This window comes from Cololabis saira, chromosome 1, assembly GCF_033807715.1.
Source record: "Cololabis saira isolate AMF1-May2022 chromosome 1, fColSai1.1, whole genome shotgun sequence".
NCBI lineage: Eukaryota > Metazoa > Chordata > Actinopteri > Beloniformes > Belonidae > Cololabis > Cololabis saira.
This window is the reverse complement of record NC_084587.1, coordinates 14,816,046-14,836,675: the sequence shown is the minus strand read 5'-3', so window position 1 is coordinate 14,836,675 and position 20,630 is coordinate 14,816,046. Positions and strand designations below refer to the sequence as shown.

Genomic DNA, 20,630 nt, shown 5'->3' with positions numbered 1-20,630 from the left:
CGTTACCTGTCCAGCGCCTTTTCTTTTAGTCGAGTGACTTTAAGTGCAGGATTCAGGCCTCTTCAAAGCATCCCAAAATGTAAAATTCTTTGAAATGGGCAAGAGATGGCCATTTCTTGGATTTTTTGTCTTATCTAGCATTCGTTAACTTCCCATCCGTCACACCTCTAAACAGTCCACAATTACTTTCAAATGATAAAGGAAAATACTATGAACAATGATTCTTCCTTTGAAAACAGCACGTTGTTTGTGTCTTTGATTGGTCCGTCCACTGCTGGAGGTTCTGAAGTGTCCTCTGATTGGCTGAAGTTTACCATCAGAGGTGGAGGTGCCCTGTGAACATTTACAACGCCAACGATCTCCGAGCCAAGCTACGATAAACAAACCTCTTAGAGGTTTCTAACAATGATCAAAGTACATGAATATATACTTTGTTGAACCAGAATCAGATTTAGAGTATAAAAGTTGTCGATCAAATCAAATCTGCTTTGGGATGAATGTGAAGCTGAAGCTGGAATCGTAAAGCAGTCCATATAAACCGGCTGCATCCTCACAACTTAATACTAATTTCTTCCAAGACATTATGAAAAAAAAACTGAACAGTTTGTGTGAAGCTACGGAGCCCCTAAAGGGACACAGATTTTTTTTTTAAATGAGTTTTACGCGCACACGTAAAACCTTTAAGTAAGCACGTAAAGTTGTTTACTTGCAAGCAAAGTGGTAATGTCCTTATAATGGAGTCCCAAGTTAAAATATAACTCAGCTAAATCCTGTAATGTCATTTACATTCATAAAAAAAAGCAGGGCGCAAATGGAGTATTCCTGTTCCAGCAATACTCCCATGTACTTGTTTTTACGCGCTAACGTAGAACAACTTTTAGGCGCTCACTTATAAGTTTTGCGAGAGCGCGTGAAACTTTTTAGTGAGTTCATAAACGTTTTACGTGCTCACTTAAACAACTTTACATGCTCACTTAAAGGTTTTACGCGCGCGCGTAAAGGTTTCACGCGCGCAAGTAAAACTCATTATATATTAAAAAAAAAATCTGTGTCCCTTTAGGGGCTCCGTATGAATCAGAAGTTGATCAAAATTCTCGCTTTTAAAAGATGATGCATTAGTCGCATGATTCTGCGATTTTGAAGCCTCCTACCTCATATTACACGCTGCCATGTTATCCAGGGAGCTAACAGTTACATACCCAACATAAGTCAATCAAAGTTAGCTGTAGCTAACAGCTCCTTCGGCTGAACCACACTGTAATAGAGCTGCCGGTGGACGTTTATACCATTTAAAAAGATGATTGATGGTGAAAATGAAAAAATACTGACACATTTAGCATTAAGTGTTGGGTTAGTACAAACTGCTTATTGCTCCGGTTAGCTTTTTTATTGCTCTAAAGTCGGACATTTTAACATAGTAGCCAGTGCAGATTCACTCCCTTTTGGAGCAATCTTCTAGTGGTCAGTCGAGGAACTGCAACAAAGGTCCCCATGGGATTCAACCATGAAGTTGGCTGGTTTGTTCCTGTATAAAGGAAAGGAACCAAAGGAAGCTCAGCCACAGCGCCACCTACCGTTGGGTGGTGTCATTACAGAGCCACATAAACGTCAGTGAACAAGCATAAACAACAACGTAGGTCCCATAGATAGGCTTTGTTTTCGTTGTTAGTATAAACATAAATCAAGTCTTTACATGATCTTGATAAGATCATGTAAGTTGCTTTCTACCACCACTATTTATGTGTTTATGTCCTCTAAAAACAAAAGTCCTCTCTGGTGCAGAAATAAGTCTAAGATCCACCTACGTATATATACAAACACACACACACACACACACACACACACACACACACACACACACACACACACACACATACACACACAAAATACCTACTTTAGCTCCACCCTCATCAGCTCTAGTGACTGCAGCTTTGGCTCCGTGTGTGTGTGTGTGTGTGTGTGTGTGTGTGTGTGTGTAGAGGAGGCTGGACCGCTCAGTGCCCTGCTGTACCTGTCTCTCATGGAGGTGGACTTACACTCCGAGAGCAGGCGGCCAGGCAGCGGAGCGCTGTGAATCCACAGGGGTAGATATCATCCTCTCTGCTTCTGTTTCCTCTTCTCTTTCCCACGACCATCCCTCTGCTTTGACATATCCTTCCCAAGAGTTTTTAAGCTTTAATCCATTTTCACAGCCTCTTCTCTCTCTCTGTGACTCTGCTATGTCGGCATCTGTAAGTTCCATGAATGGCAGCAACTTTCCGGGACCTGAGACTTTTCAAGGTTTATTATTAGTTTCTTGTTTTTTAAGCAGCTAAGACTATCTCTTTTAGAGTTGAAGGATAGCTTAAATGGTGTTTGCATGAGTCATTTAGTATCCCACCTGCTGTTGGCGTGTGTTTTGTGTAACAACAGGAGATTAGGGTTTACAGTTTGAGCGTTGCAGTTTTGTTGATCCTGTTCTGGTCATTTGTGACACCGTTGTCAGCGGCTGCCGGTGGGGGGGGGTGATGCTGCGAATCAATTACCTCCACGTGTCCATGTGTGCGCGTACACATAAGATGGCAGCTTCCTTGCACCTGTTTTCCCCACTACCATGGGTCACTGACAGCTAAATGACAGATAGTTAGATCTTGTTTGCCCTGTAACCTGCTTTAAAGTGAGTGGTGCATTGGCTTACAGGCTTATGGACAAATCTGCAGTTTCCTCCGAGGAAAACACTCAGGACAGCGACATAAAGCCACAAGGAAGAGCGTTTTATGAGGCCACAGCTCACCGGCTCATTTGTTGAGCAGTAGCCAACCCGTTTTTTTTTTTTTTTTTTATGAAATGATCCTCAAGGAAGTCCCATAAAAGCTTTTTGTCCGCTCATAAAGCAATCCAGTCCTGGATAACATGCTGTTAATATGCACAGAATCAGGTGCTTCTATCAATCATGAACATAACATAATGGGCACTCAGCAAGTGAAGCTCCGCTCGCTGCTCACGGCTTCCTGCGCTGACCTTTGACCAGGTCACCTCTGGGTCAGAACTCTGATTATGTTTAACCTGAAAACTGCTGGCTCTTCCTGTTCAGAGCGGAGGAATCTTGGTGTTCATAACTTTTGGTCATTCTTTTTTTTTTTTTTTTTTCTTTTACAAGCTTAGACATCATCTGTAAATCTTTATGCCCCCTGTGAACAAAGGCTGTGATTTGTGTTCACCAGAGTTAATTATCTACCTGGTTCCGCATCAGGTTTCCTCCTCACCTCCTTCACTGTGGCACGTGATTGCAGATACACCTCCTGCAAAACGCAGAGCTTTCTCTCGAAAAAGCTGCAAACGCATTATTTGCCATGTCATTGTCACGTTATTCTCTCTTTCCTCTGTTCCTCTTGTTATCTTAATTTTTCCAGGGACGCTCTTTGTCAGAGACACTTAGATGCAACAGACGTACTGACTGTTCTCATATCTGCAATGTTTGCTTCACTTCTGTCGCAGTCAGCACTGAGGAAGTTCGGAATATCTCCAAGTGGTCAAAAGCAGGAAGCCGCTTAGCCCACACCAAGAATAGAGTTTTGACACACAAGCAAAAGATGTCCAGAGAAGGGATTTATGGGTCTTTACCACACAGTGTTACATAGCTGCGCCTTTATCACCTTGAAGAACTCCCAAAGCGAATATTGTCCTCCCTTTGTCACCGAACTGGCGAGATAAGCGCAGATAAGACGTGGAGTCATGTCATCCTCACGCGATAATAGGAACGGAGGGAGGACGTATCAAATCGTTTAAGCAGGAGGGAAAAAAATCCAAACTGAAAAGATTATGATCGAGGTGTTAAAATGTAGCGATCCACTGGGACAACGTTGACTGGGGCCTTTTGAGGCCTTGTTTTTTTGCACTTTCAGAAAAAGAAAAAAAAAAACTGAAAATCCAGCGTCACTGAGCAAAGTCCCGATCCGCCTCCACATACATTTAGTACATTTTCATATTGTATTTTTTTAAACGTGTGCTTTTATAGACGCTCGTGTCATCCTGACCTGTGTCAGCAGAGGAGGAAGGAGAAGCATCTGTTTCCTCATAATTGGTTTTCATCTTGTTTTGACCTTCTTGTCAAAATAGACCGTATCATCCTGAAATAGAGCTTTTCAAGTGGTCACGAGCGTGTTTTTGGTTCTTTATACGGCTACATGTAGAGCATCTTCCTGCTTCTACTCTGCGGTCACTGTTTTGTGGTCACTCTAAGCCCTGCAGCCTTGGAGGAAGTAGCAAATGAACAGGTGTGTGTGTGCGCGCGCGTGTGTGTGTGTGTGTGTGTGTGTGTGTGGGAGAGTGGGATATTGGGTCAGGTCAAATGAAAGTGCAGAACATGTTACCATGGTTGCTTGGGTTTGTAGTGTTTCACCTCTGTTGTGACAGCCTCTCCTGTCTCCGCTAAAAGTCCAGGCTCTTATGACGCGCAAAAACGCACTGCCCGTCTAACCAGGAAGATGTTGATTTTTTTTTTTTTAATTTGCATCCAGGCCTTTTTTAGTCCGACCACGAGACGCTGCCGTCGTCGCTGTGATTGGCTGCTTCAACGTTGTACGCTGCGAGGAGATTTGAGGATTTGAAATTCTGTGGATTTTTCCGTCCTGAATGCCGGCTGTGTTGGAAAATAACTGAATAAGAGGTTTATGTCGGGGAAGCCGATTTCTGATTGTTCTCCGTTGCTTTTTTAGGGCTGTATAACATTCAAATCGATAAGAGGGTTGAAAGTCCAAAGCCGTCTTGTGGTCTGTGTGTGTCTGTGTGTGTGTTGGTGTGTTTCCATGTGTGCATTAAGTTAATATGAACAGCGAATTACTGTGCACAGTTTTTTTTTTTTTTGGTCACAGTACGGGGTCATATTTCACTAAGAATTCCTCATGTAGCTTAATTCCAACTTTTCTTACTTCTGACACACACACACACACACACACACACACACACACACACACACACACACACACACACTCTGAGCATGTGACCCAGTCATACTCGGTGAACCTTGAGCTGGAGTTTTCAGGGTTTACAGCCCTGCATGCTCTCTGATAGGGGTCAGAGGTTAGCAAGGGATCTGAGGACTCAACAAAACAAGGTTGTAAAACCCCTGATAGAGGAAGGCGCCCTGAGGATTTATAGATGCCGAGTTTCCATTCTTGTGATCATGACAAATAATCTGCCATAGCCTGTTTTGTAAGGCAATCTTGCAGGCTCGGCACACTGTTAATCATTTTTATCCACCCCAGCCAGCAGCCGATTCCGTGTTCTTGTGTTGGAGAAACGGTCTTCTCCTCAATACCTCAAAACAGGGCAGTGCTGGTGCTTGAGGGGCCGGTGTCCGGCGTGTTTTAGATGCTTCCCTGCTTCAAATGAGTAGATCATGATCAGCTTGTCATCAAGGTCTTCAGAAGTGGTTTAATGACACAGTCATTTGTGTGAGGGTGTGCTGAAGCAGGGAAACATCTCAAACATGCAGGACACCGGCCCTCGAGGACCAGGACTGCCCATCCCTGCCTCAAACTGTTGATGTCAAGTACGGCAGTTTTGGACTTGAGTGGTTTTTTTTTTGGTACCTGGGCGATATGGACCAAAAGTCATATCTCGATATTTTCTAGCTAAATGGCGATACTCGATATATATCTCGATATTTTTTCTTTGCCTTAATTGGGGTTTCCCCCAAAGCATTATAGCATAGCATCTCTGTTAGCTTCATTTTTTCTGAGGCAAACCCTTAAAAAAACAGTCAGTTTTAATACTAAGCCTCGTGCCAAATGTCACACAGGTTCCTTTATTAACAGAGGTCTGCACAATATCAACATGTATAAAACAAATGAAATAAAAATAAACATATATAGAATAAAAATGCTTCTTGAATAAAATAAAACAAATATCCCTTTCCTGCATAACAATTAAATTAAAATACACTGTGCAATTAATACAATGTAGACAGTAACAGGCAGACTTTTCCACTGAGGTTGACAGTTGTGCAAATAACAAAACATTTGTGACAATCTCAAATAAAACATTCAAGTCAATTTGTCACAAAATAAGCTTTATCAAAATCATTAAAAAAAAATGTAAAAAAAAAAAAAATATATATATATAATTTTTTTTTTTAAATCGATATAAACGATATTGTCTCGTACCATATCGTGTTTGAAAATATATCGATATATATTAAAATCTCGATATATCGCCCAGCCCTAGTACTTGGTGAGTCTCATCCAGGCGAACAGACTTCAGCAGCTGGGAGGTTTGATCTTTCTCCTCTTGGTATGTTTGCGTAATCGGTGGTATCACAGCTCAATTAGCGTCAAAAAACGTCCTAAGTCATAAGTCTGGTTTCTTTTGTGTCCATTGGTACTGCCCTCCGGAAATAAAAAGGACTCTAGAGGAACCAGACTTGGTCTATGTATCAAAATAATAACAGTGGCTGACCAGGCTACTATTGAGATAACACAAATTTAAAGTTTCAAGAACTACTGTACATTACTGACTGAAAACTTTTTAAAATTGCACTTTCAGAGCTTTCTCTTCTGCTCGTTGGTTCAACATTCATGTGGGCTGCTTTAGATACTTAACGTTTCAAGTCTGCACAAGTCTTCATTGGATGAGTCCTTGAAAAAATGGGCAGAGCAAGAACACAATCAGTCATTTAAAGGAGCTGTATGTAAGAGCAATAATAAAACGAATCATAAAATGACCCCGATATGTCAACAGACATTTAAAAATCATGTTCATTTCAAATACTTATGTCACTGACAACAGCACTCAAGCCAGGATATTCCAGTTTAAAAAGAGGAGTTGCAGCCCTCAACTGATGTTTATGTTGTCATTTTTTGTTTTGGCCTGAAGCTCCACCCTCCACCTATCTCCCAATCACCAAGTCAGTATTGTTTCTGAAGCTCCACCCTCCACCTATCTCCCAATCACCAAGTCAGTAATGTTTCGGCATCCGGGTTGCCAGCTCGGCTCTAATTATCGCAGCCATGGCAGCCTACGTTCCTGCTGCATTCTGCAGCCTACCTGGCAACCTTTGGTCGGGGGAAGGAGGGGGAGGGTACACGCCGCTCAACAATATTTTGAAAGTGACTGCAGTACCAGTTTTGGACATTTCTTACAGACGGCTCCTTTAAACCATACCTGGCTCGATGCAAACCTGTGTGGAGAAACTGCCCTTGTTTTCCTACGATTGTTCCTTAATGTATCTAACTGCTCCCCCCATTGCAGCATCTGTACTCAGCATAGATGAATGACATCGTCTCTCTCATTTCTCTTCAGGCCCCAGAACTGATTGAATGGTTTATTCAGAATGACAGCCGAAGATCCTGCTTCTTCCTCCACAATGAGCAACAACGCCGCCCACTCCAAAAGCTCCAAAGCCTCCGCTTCCTCCCAGCATTCTCTCCACGGAGAGAACAGCGTCCCAGAAGGGGTTGCAGGAGCTCCCAATGAGACCGCCCTGATGAACTTGATGATGCGCACTGGATACGGCATGGTCCAGGAAAACGGGCAACGTAAATACGGCCCCCCTCCCGGCTGGACCAGCCAGGCTCCACCTAGAGGGTGCGAGATCTTCGTCGGCAAGATCCCACGAGACGTTTACGAGGACGAGTTGGTCCCGGTGTTTGAGAGCGTGGGACGCATCTATGAGATGCGCCTGATGATGGACTTTGACGGGAAAAACCGAGGGTATGCGTTTGTGATGTACACAGAGAAACACGAGGCCAAGAGGGCCGTGCGTGAGCTCAATAACTATGAGGTGCGGCCCGGGCGGCTGCTGGGCGTCTGCTCCTCTGTGGACAACTGCCGTCTTTTCATTGGCGGCATCCCCAAGACCAAGAAGCGTGAGGAAATCCTAGAGGAGGTCTCCAAAGTGACAGAAGGTGTATTAGATGTGATAGTTTATGCCAGCGCTGCAGACAAGATGAAGAATCGAGGCTTCGCCTTTGTAGAATACGAGTCCCATCGTGCGGCTGCCATGGCTCGCAGGAAGTTGATGCCTGGCCGCATTCAGCTGTGGGGCCACCAGATCGCAGTGGACTGGGCTGAGCCGGAGATTGACGTAGATGAAGACGTGATGGAGACGGTGAAGATCCTCTATGTGAGGAATCTCATGATGGAGACCAGCGAAGAGACAATCAGACAGGTGGGACTTTATTGCATTTGTGCTTTTTTTGTGTGATTTTAAAAATCCTCTTTGGGTTCCTAGTTTCATTTTTATATGGCTAATATATAAAATATCATTTTTGATATGGCTAAGATCAATCCATGGTGTCCACAGTTCACATGCTCAAGTGTCCTTGGGCAAGACACTGTACCCGGACATGTTCATTGGTGTGTACGTGGGTGTATGTGACTTTAGTGCAAAAGTGCTTTAAACCCAGTAAAGAAATTAAAAAAAAAAAACACTAGAGAAGTGCTTGGTGAATCCAGTCCATTAAATTATTACTATTTAAAATTGGTTTGCATGCTTTAAAGCTGCTATATGTGAGATTTACAAATAAGAATATTTTCATAAAAATCGACCAAATTAATGCACAAAAACCAAACAAATACACACAAATCATACAACAAACCCAGTGCCGCCGCAAGGGGTGTGCGAACCGTGTGTGAACCGCACGGGGCCTCGCACCATGGGCCGTTTTTTTTTTTTTTTTTTTTTTTTCCATTTTTTTTTTTTTCGTTTTTTTTTTCGTTTTTTCCCTTATAAATATCAACAGTCACGTTCCATTACAGACCTAAATGTGTACTAGTCTGTGCATATCAATAAATATATGTGCAATGATGCGCGTGTCTGTTGTTCAATACAACTGATCAGACCAAGCGCAGACACAAGCTGCTCTGATCCAGACGGGTGGAGTTGGAACAAACTGTCACACAATGTCGAGAGAACGATATCAATTCAGGAAATTTCCATCAGGGGATGAAAAAAGAAAAAAAATTAAGAAAATGGAAGAGTTTAATGCCTCTCTGAAAGCCTCGTTAGATAAATTTGTTACAAAAATCACCAATCCGACCAGGTCTCAAGCAGCCGTAGGGCCCCGCGTCGAGGCAGTCGAGATGATGATGAGGCAGGGGAAGGTATCCAGTATTTTGCTAATTGGAGAGTTAAAATTGCGCATATAGACACCCAATCCGTCCCGAAAAACCCAAAAATGTTGCGCGCGTGAGTGTAGCGAGCGCGCGAGGGCCCCCCCCCCCCCGGCCATTTCGCACAGGGCCTCGCAAATCTCCCAGTCGGCTCTGAACAAACCATAGGAGGAAACACAAAATCATAATATGGCCTTTTTTTAAATTCATTTACTGGCTTTTATTAATTAACAAATCAGAATGTGTCAGAATGTGTCTATCTGTCTTCCAGGTTTTCAGCCAGTGGAACCCCGGATGTGTGGAGCGTGTGAAGAAAATTCGCGATTACGCTTTTGTCCACTTCACATCCCGGGACGATGCCGTGCAGGCGATGGATCACCTGAACGGGACGGAGATCGAAGGGTCCTGCATCGAGGTGACCCTGGCCAAGCCGGTGGACAAAGAGCAGTACTCGCGCCAGAAGGCGTCCAAGGGGGCGGTTCCTGCCACTCCAGAGGCTCCGCAGCAGAACTACGTTTACCAGTGCGACCCCTACACTTTGGCGTACTACGGCTACCCTTACAGCACCCTCATTGGACCCAACAGGGAATACTTTGTGAAAGGTTAGTGCTGATATTTTACGCTTTTACGAGCACTTTTGTTTATCTTAAAACCATATATTTTTTGTAATAAATGTGGCGGCAGAAGCTCTGTAAGCCAAGCAATGATAAACGCAGTGATACAAAAGAAATGATTAATAAATGCTCATAATGACTGAGAGGTTCATGATTTAATCTTTGATGACAGGAATTTATTTTACTTGACAACAGTTTTGAAAATTCTTTACATTGATGAGGTTTTGTGACTTTAAATCAGAGATCTGTTGTTCAAAGTCAAAGACAAAACAAGCTGATGGACCAATGAATGCTAATCCTATTACCATTTAATAATGATTGATTAAATGTGGTCTTGGGTGGATAAGGAAAATCTATTTGACTTTCATCAATCATTGTGTTTTGGTTTTCTCTCCAAAGGATCCTCAATGATACAGAACAATGGTAATCTCTCTCATCCGTACTCCTATTTATTGCTTCAATGAATAATGATGCTTTCTTGCCATATTACAAACATTTTCTAACACCATCCTTTTCCTGCTGTGCTGTCACCTCCCATTTCATGCGGGGTTGTTGAAGGGCCCACGCCAAAGCGTTGCGTTTTAGAGTATCACTTCAGAGCGGAGTGAGCTTGCATAACTGCAGCGGAGTTCAAGGGTCAGAACAGAGGCCAGAGTTGGTCTAAAGCAGGGGTCTCCAACGCGTCGCTCGCGAGTAGGGTTGCCACCCGTCCCGTAAAATACGGAATTGTCCTTTATTTGAGAAAAAAATGTTGCGTCCCGTATTGAACTAATACGGGACACGATTTGTACCGTATTTTCATTAACTTTTACACCATATTCTAGTTGAATTATTGAAATAAATTAACTTTTACACCATATTCTAGTTGAATTATTGAAATAAATTAACCTTTACACCATATTCTAGTTGAATTATTGAAATAAATGAACTTTTACACCATATTCTAGTTGAATTATTGAAATAAGTTAACTTTTACACCATATTCTAGTTGAATTATTGAAATAAATTAACTTTTACACCATATTCTAGTTGAATTATTGAAATAAGTTAACTTTTACACCATATTCTAGTTGAATTATTGAAATAAATTAACTTTTACACCATATTCTAGTTGAATTATTGAAATAAGTTAACTTTTACACCACATTCTAGTTGAATTATTGAAATAAATTAACTTTTACACCATATTCTTCACCTGTAGGCTATATTACATCTTGGCTGATGTGGACATACAGAGCATAGGAGGCTATTTCAGTTACTAGTATGGTTGTCTGTCTGTACAGTCATGCAAGTTCAATGCTATTAAAGCACTTTAAACTTTAAATCAAAGCATTTTGTTTTTTCATATAAAATACACATTTTTATTCAGTTTAGAAGTTTTGGGGCTTTTTTTTTTGGCTCCTGCGCTGCTGAAATCGGGGCGTCCCTTATTTCTATTTCTGAAAGGTGACAACCCTACTCGCGAGCTACCAGTAGCTCGCAGCCCCTTTCAAAGTAGCTCACCAAATTGATTGGTCACTCGGCCAACTGCCACCTTATATCCAATCAAATTCACAGGTGTCCCTCCCCCTACCTACACAAAGTGATTATTAGTTTCATTATTCCCTTCAGAATAATGTGCAGTTAAAGTTTCAGTAGCATTCTCAACATTTCTGGAGCTTAGTAGACCCAGACAACTACAAAAACCTTCAGCAAGCAGCTTTGAAAATGTCTGCTTTGTTTGGGTCCACATACCCCTGTGAGTCAGCCTTTTCTGATATGAATGTCATGAAATCAAAGTTCAGAACAAGCCTGACTGATGAACATTTGAATGACTCCATAAAGGTGAACCTAAGTGGGTTTACTCCAGCATACACCTGTCTTGTTGGCTCCATGCAGTGCCAATCATCTCATTATTTAAAAAAGACTGTGCACATCACATATATTGCTATGCATGTGAATACTCTTGTGACATGGGCATTTTGTTTTGATAGCATTTCATTTAATAGTGTGAGATACACGCAAAAAGTACATAAAGAAAGTCAAAATGCACATGCAGATGATTTAAATATTGTTTGTGGTGTTTTGATACAAAATGTTAACTGTTACAGTTAAGTTTGTCTGGGTTAAAATACAGTATGGAATAACAAAACATGAGTAGCTCTTGTCCACTTTCATTTTTGTAAAAGTAGCTATCAGAGGGCAAAAGGTTGGAGACCCCTTGTCTAAAGACTAGATAAAATCAGAAAGAAATATTGGTTGAATTTTCCTTTGGCAACTGTCCTTTACATGCAGACAGCTGGGCAAATGGTTTATAAGAGGCCACCAAATTTTCATGAAGTTATCTTCCCTATCTTTTAATTTGGCACTGAGTCTTTCCATCGGAAGAACTCTGTAGATTTCTCTATACCATTGGGTTACTGATGGAGGTTTCTCATGAATCCAATTGAACAGAATGCATTTTCTAGCTACGCAGAGAAGCTTACTAAGTAGCTTGGCTCTACCAGGATCCAATACTTAAAACAAGTTCTGACATAAAGTCCATAAAGTCCAAGCCCTAAACTCCCCCCACTGTCATCGTTGTATTTTTAGCAGGTACTGTGCGAGGTCGTGGTCGTGCTGCTGCTGCAGGTAATCGTACGCCTGGACCGCGAGGCTCGTACCTCGGGGGTTACTCTGCCGGTCGCGGCATCTACAGCCGCTACCACGAGGGCAAGGCCAAACTGTCCGATAAGCCCTATGAGCTGATGCCCGGTCTGGAGCTTGCTGCCTCCGTCAACCCCGTTGGCATCAAACCTGGCACAAGTCAGTGAGACAGACATACCCGTCCACGTCTTTGCCCGTCTCCCGAGCCTTTACTAAACCTCTCTCCCCTGTGGTTTGAGGAACCTTTCATGGTCAGCCTGATTAGCTGTTACTGGATGGTCATGTGAAAAAGACTTCCTCCGTCTGAATTTACAGTAAAGAATAATGACGACAAACCTCCGTCCTTTCCATCATGACCAGAAAGTAACTGCTTTACCTCATTCCTCATTTTGTCCTTTGTCCTCCTCGTTGGAAGTTTGTCTTTATGGCTGTTCAGACTGCAAACAGTGCTGTGTTGAAGAAACATGAGGGGCTGCATTGGTCCGTTTAAGGAAGACCAGCAGTACGTTAGTGACTTTAAAAGTGACGCGATTTCTACAGCTCGATCAAGGTAAAAAACCCGAGATGAAAGCGCATTGTTTCGAGGCTAAATTTCCTATTACTGACAGTATTTTGAGTTTTTTAAACCATCCACCAATGCAAGAGCCCCACTATGTATATATGTATATCTATATATATATCTATATATACATATATATATATGAGAGACAGTCGTGATTTTTTTCTACACAGTGCTGTTGCTTATCTGAACATGATTGTAGTTTCGTTCTTCCACATTTGTATTTAGCTCCAACTTTGACTCCTGCACGACAGTGTTAGGCTTTTTTCTTTTACCTAAAAAAAAGCTGAAAAGTTGTAGAAACACAAAATAATTGGCTGTTTACAAAAAATTCCTAGGGTTTCTATTATCTATGTGTGTTGCGCTGCTTTAACAGTTTCAGTCAAATATGGAGCTGATATGCAAAATCCAACACTAACTGTCTGCGGACCATCTTGTCCACTCTATTCTGATCGCCTCAAGCATAATGCCAGCGTTCTGCCAGGTTGTCGCCCATTTGCAAAAACATTATCCAACTAGAAAGGGTGTGACAGCAAAGTCACGTCACCTATCTTCTAAGAATCATTGCTACTAAATTCCTGTTTCTCTCCACCTTCTCTGCCAGTAATTTGCTGTTGCGCTGGTGCGAATGCCAGGAAACAGAAACAGAAAATGATTTTAAGTTTCATATTTTCATAAATGAATATGAAAATGAATAACTTGCATGTCTTTGCACAATACAAGTATAAATGAAAACATATATATTTACAGTAAAAACATCAAATGCTGGCATTATTCTTGAATCTGCGATTGAATAACTAAATCAAATGTATCAGTATAACAATCAAATTTAACCGCCTATCATTGTTATTAACATGGTGTGATTGGTACTCGTATGAAGTGGACCTCAGCGATGTTCCTTCTGGAGTGAACTGACCTCAATCCTGAGCTTGGTCTTAGTCCTGCATGCATCTGCGTGGAATCACAGGACCTGCGCCGGGCTAAAAAGACCTTGTGCATCTGAAACAATGACTGATGTTGTGTTTGCTGTGTCGTGTGTCTGACCTTGTGTTGGTGTGTATGCGTTGGACCGTTAATCCACCGCTGAGTGCCGTCATAATCCAAATCACACCCTAACGCCAGTTTGTGTAATTTATTTTTTTCCCCTTTGGCCTCCATTCCACCCTTCTTTTTTTCTTTCTATATTTCATATACTTTTTAAAGATCTGAGCATGATTGCATGCATGCATGTACGTGTGTCCTCTGTCTCTTTCCCATTTGAGCTTTACTCTGCTGCGGACCCCGTCTGTCATCCAGGCTTTCATCGTCGTATCTCTCTGTGTGCAGTGGCGTTGCCTGCTCTGGGTGCGCAGTACCCGGTGTTTAGCACCAATCCTGCAGCCAAGCTGCTAGAGGAGGGCAAGGTGCACGCTGTGGAGCATCTTATCAACCCTCTGGCCATGCAACACCCTGAACACGCCTCCCCTGCTGCTACTGCTGCCACGGTCCTGCCTGCTGTGTCCACCCCGCCGCCCTTCCAGGTGGGTCTCATTCAACTCAATTCAAATATATTTCATCTATCCCCGAGGGAAATGAACGGTCGCAGTAGTCAGGGTTTACAGGACTGTCTCAGAAAATTAGAATATTGTGATAAAGTCCTTTATTTTCTGTAATGCAATTAAAAAAAACAAAAATGTCATACATTCTGGATTCATTACAAATCAAATGAAATATTGCAAGCCTTTTATTATTTTAATATTGCTGATTATGGCTTACAGTTTAAGATTAAGATTCCCAGAATATTCTAATTTTTTTAGATAGGACATTTGAGTTTTCTTAAGCTGTAAGCCATGATCAGCAATATTAAAATAATAAAAGGCTTGCAATATTTCAGTTGATTTGTAATGAATCCAGAATGTATGACATTTTGCATTACGGAAAATAAAGAACTTTATCACAATATTGTAATTTTCTGAGACAGTCCTGTAAGTCTCCTCAAAGATATGTGATGTCTTATGAAATAGGAGTACAGTCATGTGAAAAAGTTAGAACCCCCTCAATAATTAATATAATCCTATTTTAGGGCGTTTTAATATAAAATAACAACCTCAGATGAACAACAACTTATAACTTTTTTCACAGTCATTAATTATTTAACAATTATTAAGCCAAAAGAGAAACTCATGTGGGTAATTCCAAGTAGCCCCATAATCACGTAGCTTGTCAACACACATGAAGCAATAATAACTTGATCACATCACATCTTTTTACAACATCCCTTGAGTTGGTTGATGTCAGTACTTCAGGTAATTATTCAGTTAAATTATTCAGGTTTTGCAACTCCAGATCTTCACCCCTCCACTGCCGTGCTTGAGAGTGGGTGTGAGGTGTTTCTGCTGAATTGCTGTGTTTCCTTTTTTTTACCAAACATGCCTGTGGGCTAATAACGGCCCTTTGGCCTCAGGTGTCAATAGCACATTGCTCCAGAAGTCTTTTTTGTTTGTTGGTTTTGTTTCTTTTCTGATGCAATTGTGTGAATCTCAGTCATGTTTCCATGATTATTTCAGGGAGAAGAAGCTTGCTCTTGTAACCCTTCCAGTGTTTCCCCTAGAATTCTTTTCAGGCCCGGTGGTACCCACCGAAAAAACCCTAAACAGACGATGCGCGTGGGACGGCATATTGGACATGTGACATGTCACATTCAGCAATATAACAAGTTTTACATTAAAAATAATTGTAGGCCTATATTGCTGAATGATATCACTTCAATGAAATCATTAGGCTTAATCTAACCTTTAACCAAAGTTGCATGGGCCTGAAAGGCTGCAGTGTGCTGGTCTGACCCCATATGAGCATTGAGCACATGTTTTCTGTATATTTCAGAGGGATCTCTATGAAAACCCTCTGGGATGGTCTTCTTTTAACGGGCTGCTTGTGCTGACGGCATATGTGACAAAACATCCCTATTCACAATTGAGATTATATCAGTTATAAATAATTTAAACATTGTAGAAGATTTTTTTTACCCGTTTTGTTATAACAGAGTTACATGCATTTGATTGGGGGAAAAATGAACCTTTAGTGGTTCTAGCGGAAAGACAATCTATTGTCTGTGTTATTTTCATCATTATTGCTCTCCAAAAAAAGCTCAATCAGAACAAAAATGTAAGCTAAACAACAAATTGGAAATTTACCATAGGGAGTGTGGTACAACCAAGGGCTGTATTTATGGTTATTAAGCCATTCGGGATCCCAGCCAGATGTTCTGTGTTTAAATGCGTTGTTTTTTACTGGGTCATCAGTCGGGCCGGTGTCAGTGGCGGTAAAGGCTTATTTATGGTTCCGCGTTACACCAACGCAGAGCCTACGCCGTAGGTAATGATCATTGATTTTTTTTTTTAGGCCAGGCGGGGGGTCTCGATGGCCTGGCGGCCCCGCCCGGCCTATGCAATGGTAGGGGAAACACTGCCTTCTAAATGCATTAAATGTGTTCAGTCTCCTTCTAATTGTGCTGTCGTGGATTTTGATAATGAATATGCTCAGTGAGGCCTGTAGGGTCTGAGATGTAACTTGCGGATTATTATTATTATCATTATTTGTGTCCACTCCTGGAAAGCTTGAACACTGTCTTGAATGCATCCACTTGTGAATAATCTTTCTCATGGTGGAACATTGAACACCAAATAGTTTCACAATATTTACATAACTCTCTCCAGATTGATGCGTTAACAGCAACAACTGCTTTAAGAGCTATACCTATGTCGTGCCTTCTTCTCGTGCATTGTGTTAACAAACACCATAATGCTCCAGACCCGGAATGGCAACCAAGATGAACCACCTTGAGCAAGGCCTTAACCATAATTGCTCCATGGTGTGTGTCTCAGATGTAAGTCGCTTTGGATAAAAGCGTCTGCTAAATGGCAGTAGTAGTATTTGCCTAATACACACTGACCCACTACAATTAAAAAACAGTTTTCTGAACTTATCAATATGATTCTGTCCTTCAAAGGATAAGTAAAATGGATCACTGCAAAAACTCAAAATAAGAATATTTGTCCTATTTCTAGTTAAAATGTCTCATTTTAGTAAAAAAAATCTTATTACACTTAAAACAAGACTAATCACTGGAAAAAACAACAATTTTCACCTGTTTCAAGTAGATTTTCACTTGAAATAAGTAAAAAAAATCTGCCAGTGGATTTTTTTGCTTGTAATAAGAAGATAAATCTTGTCCCACTGGCAGATTTTTCTACTTATTTCAAGTGAAAATTTACTTGAAACAGGTGAAAAATTGTCAAATAAGTTTTCTGGTGATGACTCTAAATGTTGAAATAGCAGTAAAACCACATTCATTGATGAAATGACATAAGGGATGGAAAGTGGGGATGGCAGTTTTACAGGGGGGGATGCCATCCCCCCTCAATACATGTATGTATGTCTCTGTGTATATGTATATATGTATGTGTATATACATATATATATATATATATATATATATATATATATACATATACATATATATATATATATATATATATATATATATATATATATATATATATATATATATATATATGTATATGTATATATGTGTGTGTGTGTGTGTGTGTGTGTGTGTGTGTGTGTGTGTGTGTGTGTGTGTGTGTGTGTGTGTGTGTGTGTGTGTGTGTGCGTATCTAGGACTTGTCCTAAGTGCATTTCTTTAATTTCTTTAATGTAATTGATGTGTAATGATCCCCCCCCCACCATTCCCCAGGGCCGTCCAATCACTCCCGTGTATGCCATGGCCCACAACGTCCAGCGCATCCCAGCAGCGGCCAGCCTGTACGGACCCGGGTACATCCCCATCACAAACTACGCCGGCAGCGCAGCGTCTCTGGCTGCTCTGCAGAAAAACGCGGCGGTGGCGGCCGCGGCCTACGGAGGTTACGCCGGCTACGCCATGCCGCAGGCCTTCCCCGCCACGGCCTTCCAGCTGCCCATCCACGACGTCTACCAGACGTACTGATGCAGACGCTCAGACCAAGTTATCCAGCCAGTGACTGACGACATCTCAGCAGTGCCGAACTTTAGAAGAATTTGTAGTTAATATCATGAGCACAGACGATGACAAAATGACAAGCAGACATTTTCTATTTGTCGCTGTCATCCTCAGTATGTTGTGGACCTTAATAAGGCGACCACCCCAGTTAGGCTGCGTCACTAATTTCTTTTGACTATTCTAACAAACCCATAATACAACCTTCTCCCCCTCTAATAATAGCCACAATTCTCATTAACAAAGTCTCTCTTTTCCTCTGTCCCTGGAACCAGCCACTTAGTTGCCACGGTAACAGGGGCGCTGAAGGTACGTTCAAGTATTTATAAAGAGAAGATGCATATTTAAAGGTTTTATTCTTAATGGGATTCTCTTTTTTTAATTTCATTTTGGTACTAGTCCTCTGAAGTAGACCTTTACACTTCCTAAAGTGTAAAAAAAAATATATAGAAAGGTTAATTGAAAAGAAGTAAAAGTTCACCAGGAGCTACTGATAAACACAGATACCACTAACTTTGGAAATACTAATGTTTTTTTTTTTGTAGTATTTTTTTTAAGATATATATTGTTCATGCCAGTTGTACATGCTTTAGGTGATTGTGTCCGTCCATGTTGGCTGAGTGTGTTCGCCTGGAATGTAGCCGTTTGGTACATTTTGGTTCATTTTGGTTCATTTTGTCTTAGAGAGTTTTGGTTGTTTTAAATGAAGGCTTTAGGTGTTCTAGGTGCCTTTTTTTTTTCTTTTTGCCTGTCATAACTTTACTTATTTTTTCTTTTCTTTTTAATATACTGAAACATATTTCTTGGTTTGTTGTTTCAACATATTGTGACATATTTTGAAAGAATGCTAGAAACAAAACTGGAACGCCTTTTTAAACGTAAGTCGGCAACATGGAAAGATAACATCTACCGTACATTGAAATGTTCCCTATATTTAGAAACTGGGACGATAGGGGACTGAGACTGAATAGATGTTAGACTTTTGTTGGTTTTGTTGTTGTTTTTACTTCATTTATATGTTTTTATTATTCTTTTCAAATTGCTTCACGGTCATAAGGTGAACAAAAAACAAGAGACACTTTTTTTTTTCTCAAAGGACTGCACTCCGTCACTGAAACGGCTCCTAATGCTAAACAAAATAATACACTCCAGCCAGATGACTTTAGAGAGACCGCGTGCCTTGCTAAAGTGCCTTACGTCTCCTTATGGTATGTGCAACTTAATGCTTCTCACTGTGCCTTTTATATCAAAATAAACCCGTGTGGTTGAAACCATTTGTACTGACACTGAACTCAACTTTTGGTATTACTGCATCACGCTGAGACCAGTACGTTTCTGCCGTGCAGACAAATGTTTTTTGGCTACTCCAACTTGAAGCTTGTTCTACTGAGTATTCCTGCAGTTACACTCCACATGCGCATCTCCTCGTCATCTTTTGTCCTCCAGACCGCGCTAGACCGAGGTGCACTTATACATATTTATAAATGGGAGGAGACTGCCTCTTTCAGATGAAGAAATATCCAGTAATGACCATGACATTTGGCTGTTTTCAGTGTTCTGTTGTCTTGCTTAGCAGATAAAGCAGAGCGTCTAGAAATAAGCCTTCTGTGTTCGGTAGGCACTTGTAAAACTGTCCTGTTTGTTGGATAGAAGTAGAAAATTTGAACTGGAGCAATACCTTACCCAGAAGTATGCAAGTAGCCATACAGTGCATGTACTGAAATTATCTACTTAGTTCAAGCAGCCACTGATCAGAAATTCAGACCCACCTACCCCCCCAACCCCAGTGACTTCTATACTTTATGTGACATATTTTATTTGGTAACTTTCCACTAACCTCTCAGATTTATGATAACACATGTAAGTCTGAATTTTGTGAAGTCTGGATTATGAGATCATGGATGTGATGCTGAGTTATTGGTCCATATCAGTATGATTTGTTTTTATCTCACTCCATCTGTCTCCACTGATACCGAACCTTTTGCAAAGAACTAACTGATGTTAACTACTTTTATTTTGACGAAGATAAGTTAGGAGATATATTTAATATATGCATTACATTTGTTATGTATGAAGTGAAAAGAAAAGGTATAATATATTCAAAAACATGTTTTCTTTTCCTTATTTACACCTTGTGTAGGGATCGATTTAAGAGTAACAAATGTAGAAAAATATGTCTTTTTTTTTCCTTTTTTTTTTTCTTGCCAAAGTGTCCAATAGTTTAAGCATTAATTGTACTGTTGTTATCTGCTATGTACTTGGTGTTATGAGTGGGAACACAAAGATTCAGTTATGGCTTTACCACTGAAAGTTCAACAATGATTCAGCCGCTACTGAAACTTCATTTATTAAAGGGCAGAGAAACGGCATTTCCTCCCGGTCCTGCCTTCCGCTCTGAACACCAGCTTAGGTTTTTCTTATCTTCATTTCACCCATACTGCACCAGCAGGCGATGAAGATGATGTCAGTGGAGTGGAGATACTTTTACCTAGTTCCATTTAGGTGTTACCTTTACAAACCTTTCTCTGTGTGTGCCTTATTGCTAAGATATTGCCTTTGCTGTATCTTTGTAGACCTATGCGGACTCTTTTCTAACTGAAGGTTTGTTTAAAAAGAAAAGAAAAACAACCTTATTCTCTTGTTCTGCACTGTTATATTTATAGTGATAAAGTAAGCAAATAAAGTGTTTTTGAAAAGATGGAGGGCTACAGTCAATCATTCT

At 40.9% G+C, this 20,630-nt stretch overlaps 1 protein-coding gene across 7 annotated transcripts in view; it reads left to right on the top strand.

Annotated features, from left to right (window-relative positions):
* Positions 1–20,606, top strand: part of rbm47 (RNA binding motif protein 47) — a 44,759-nt gene extending 24,153 nt beyond the window's left edge. For 3 of the 7 annotated variants that reach the window (XM_061746601.1, XM_061746764.1, XM_061746517.1), the window contains exons 2-7: positions 7,282–8,149; positions 9,365–9,695; positions 10,107–10,130; positions 12,279–12,491; positions 14,218–14,411; positions 17,627–20,606. In XM_061746601.1, coding sequence (XP_061602585.1) covers positions 7,313–8,149; positions 9,365–9,695; positions 10,107–10,130; positions 12,279–12,491; positions 14,218–14,411; positions 17,627–17,878 — 1,851 coding nt within the window. In that variant the 5' untranslated portion in view covers positions 7,282–7,312 and the 3' untranslated portion in view covers positions 17,879–20,606. Of the gene's footprint in view, positions 1–1,974; positions 2,085–7,281; positions 8,150–9,364; positions 9,696–10,106; positions 10,131–12,278; positions 12,492–14,217; positions 14,412–17,626 lie in introns of those variants that run through there. The other 4 variants (XM_061746680.1, XM_061746845.1, XM_061746928.1 and 1 more) reach the window with 4 other exon arrangements.
* Positions 20,607–20,630: the final 24 nt, after the last annotated feature.